Source organism: Aegilops tauschii, chromosome 5, assembly GCF_002575655.3.
Source record: "Aegilops tauschii subsp. strangulata cultivar AL8/78 chromosome 5, Aet v6.0, whole genome shotgun sequence".
NCBI classification, from domain to species: Eukaryota; Viridiplantae; Streptophyta; class Magnoliopsida; order Poales; family Poaceae; genus Aegilops; species Aegilops tauschii.
The window spans coordinates 548428871-548431357 of record NC_053039.3 but is presented as its reverse complement, the minus strand read 5'-3'; the positions used below and the strand labels follow the sequence as shown (position 1 = coordinate 548431357).

Sequence of the window (2487 nt, the reverse complement as noted above, 5' to 3'; positions counted from 1 at the left end):
TCAGATAATAATTGGTATATTGCATGGGATTAGCAATCTGTTATTGTTACTAAAAAGGCAATCTGTTATTGAGAAATATTTTATTTTATTTTGTAAGTTTATTTAGAAAAATCTTATGCCTGTATTTTAAAAATATAATTGCATCTATATGGTGTAATTTTTGAATTCTTAATTACGTAATATTAATGTGATTTAGTTGAATCGGTACCTGCCAAAGCAAGCACGAAAAATCAAAGTGGAGAGATGATGATAAGAGATGAGGCAAAAATAAACCAGTACGCCGACCTACCTAACTCCCGAAAGATTACATCCAAAACTGTACGTTTTGATTGGTTGAATCGGTCGTCCCGTGGATTGTATGTCCTCACCCATCCATCCGATTTCTCTCAATACGGAATTTTATCTTGCGTCGTTGAAGACACACTATAAAGCGCTAGCTAGGTCTGATTCATTTGGTAAAGATTGCAAAAGAAAAATGTTGATATATTTCCATGTATTACTTATCATTCCCATCGCTGGTAAAATAGTACGTATTGATTTTCATTCCAACTGTTACTTTTTCTGTTCCATTCCTTGCCTGCATAAATACACGCCGCCGACTGCTGCGATATGAGAGTCACGGTAAGCACGATACGATGACAATCATGGCGATGCATCAGCAGGTCAGTTTACTCCTCACCCTCATCCTCCTCCTGGCTACCGGAGAAGGCAGCCTCGCCGTCGGCACTCCGTCCGCGATCATCAGAACGACATGCGCTGCTGTCGGTCGACCCGGCGGGGAAGTGGGTTACGACACCTGCGTGGGCTTGCTCTCGGCCGACCCGGCGGCCGCGGCCGCCAAGGACGCAGGTCAGCTCGCCGTCGTCGCCACCAACCTCACCGTGGCCAACGTCACGTCGACGGTGCTCGTCCTCGACGACCTCGCCAAGAACCTCGGGGACTGCCTCCGCTACTACAGGGACATGAACAAGACCCTGGACGCCGCGCTCGGTGACCTACGTGCCGGGCGCGTCGAGGCGGCGTCCGGCAAATTGTTGGATGCCAATGGAGTGCCCGACAGCTGCGACATCCAATTGTTCGAGGGGAGTGCGAAGAAGAATCCGATGAGGAAGGAGAACACCGACGCCGATTTGCTGTCCCGACTGGCATACGCCATTACTGACTTGCAGCTGCCGAATCCTCCTCGGCACCGACGTGAAGTTTGATTCTTGGTCTCTTTCGCACCGTACTCTATACCCAGCTGCTGCTAGTTGATCTCCATTTGCTCGATCGATCGCATAAAATTGCTATTTGTTGTCCAACGTGTGCGATGTCACCTCCATATACACAATTTTTTTTGAAACGAGGCAAAAGACTTGCCATTTTCATTGATTAAGAAGAAAAGAATTACCTGGTTAATTGACGGAAAACCGGGCTAAAACCGATACAACACAACCCACATGGCATGGGCACCACCGGGCACTGGCCAACCAGGCCACCGACATGGAACAACCACGACGACACATGCCAACTGATGGCCACACGTGCAAGCAACCAACATCTCCGATTCTGACGACGAGCAACATAAAGGAAATATGCAGGACTTGCACCAACCGTGCCCTCCGCAAACGACCACCGAATACCTGTCATCGTCACCACCTGGACTCGCTCCAACGCAGCTCCGACTTCAAAGCAACCAAGCAACCACAGAAGAGCACCTCGGACACGCCGGGAAGAACCGACTACGGAAGACAACGCCGCGACCCAAGCTCCTCTCGACGCCATCATCGTTGCCAAACAAAAACCAGCGCCCCGCCTCAGCAAACCACGCGGCGAAGATGCCGCCATCGACGGCGAAGATGCCATCATCCACTAACCTCTCAGTCGTAGCCGGCTCCGAGACGATGCCCCCAAGGAGGAGAAAGACGCGTAGACGCCTCCATCGCCCGATCCAGTGGATCTGAGGTTTCCCTCCGGAGCCAAAGCCGTGTGGAGGAGGAGCACCTCCATGATGACGCTTCCAAGAAAGATCGCGGCACCCGCGGGCACCGCCCTCGCCGACTCCGGTGAAGACCGGAGCAAGGATTTCTCCAGGAGATGTGCCGACCACCTGCCACCACCGACCGCCGCCCACTAACCACCACCCCTCCGAGGCCGACCTCACTCTGGCCACGGGATCCCACGATCCCCCGCCACCAGACACACACCACCCCATGGCCGAAGCCGCCGCCACCACACTCGGGGCCGCCGCCCCGGAGTCCAAGTGCATCGTCCGCAACCGCAGACGAGCCATGGCCAGCAGATGTGGCACCCACCTTGAGCTGTGCCACCACGAAGCAGCAGATCCTCGTAGCAACACCGGAGCCGAGGGGGAAGGCTACCACCCCATCCCGAATCCCACCTGGACGAGCTGTAGGGTTGAACCCAACGCAGCCCGCACCACAGCCGCCATGTCCAGCCACAACTCGGCCACCAGCCGGAGCACCCAGCAGGCACAGCTGCCCACCA

The 2487-nt window shown here is 53.8% G+C and overlaps 1 protein-coding gene across 1 annotated transcript; it reads left to right on the top strand.

Moving 5' to 3' along the window:
• The first annotated feature begins 644 nt into the window (after positions 1-644).
• On the top strand, positions 645-1347 carry LOC109747172 (putative invertase inhibitor). The gene has a single exon (XM_020306257.2). It carries the CDS (start codon positions 645-647, stop codon positions 1203-1205), a length of 561 nt encoding a protein of 186 aa, XP_020161846.1. The 3' UTR covers positions 1206-1347.
• The last annotated feature ends 1140 nt before the right edge of the window (positions 1348-2487 follow it).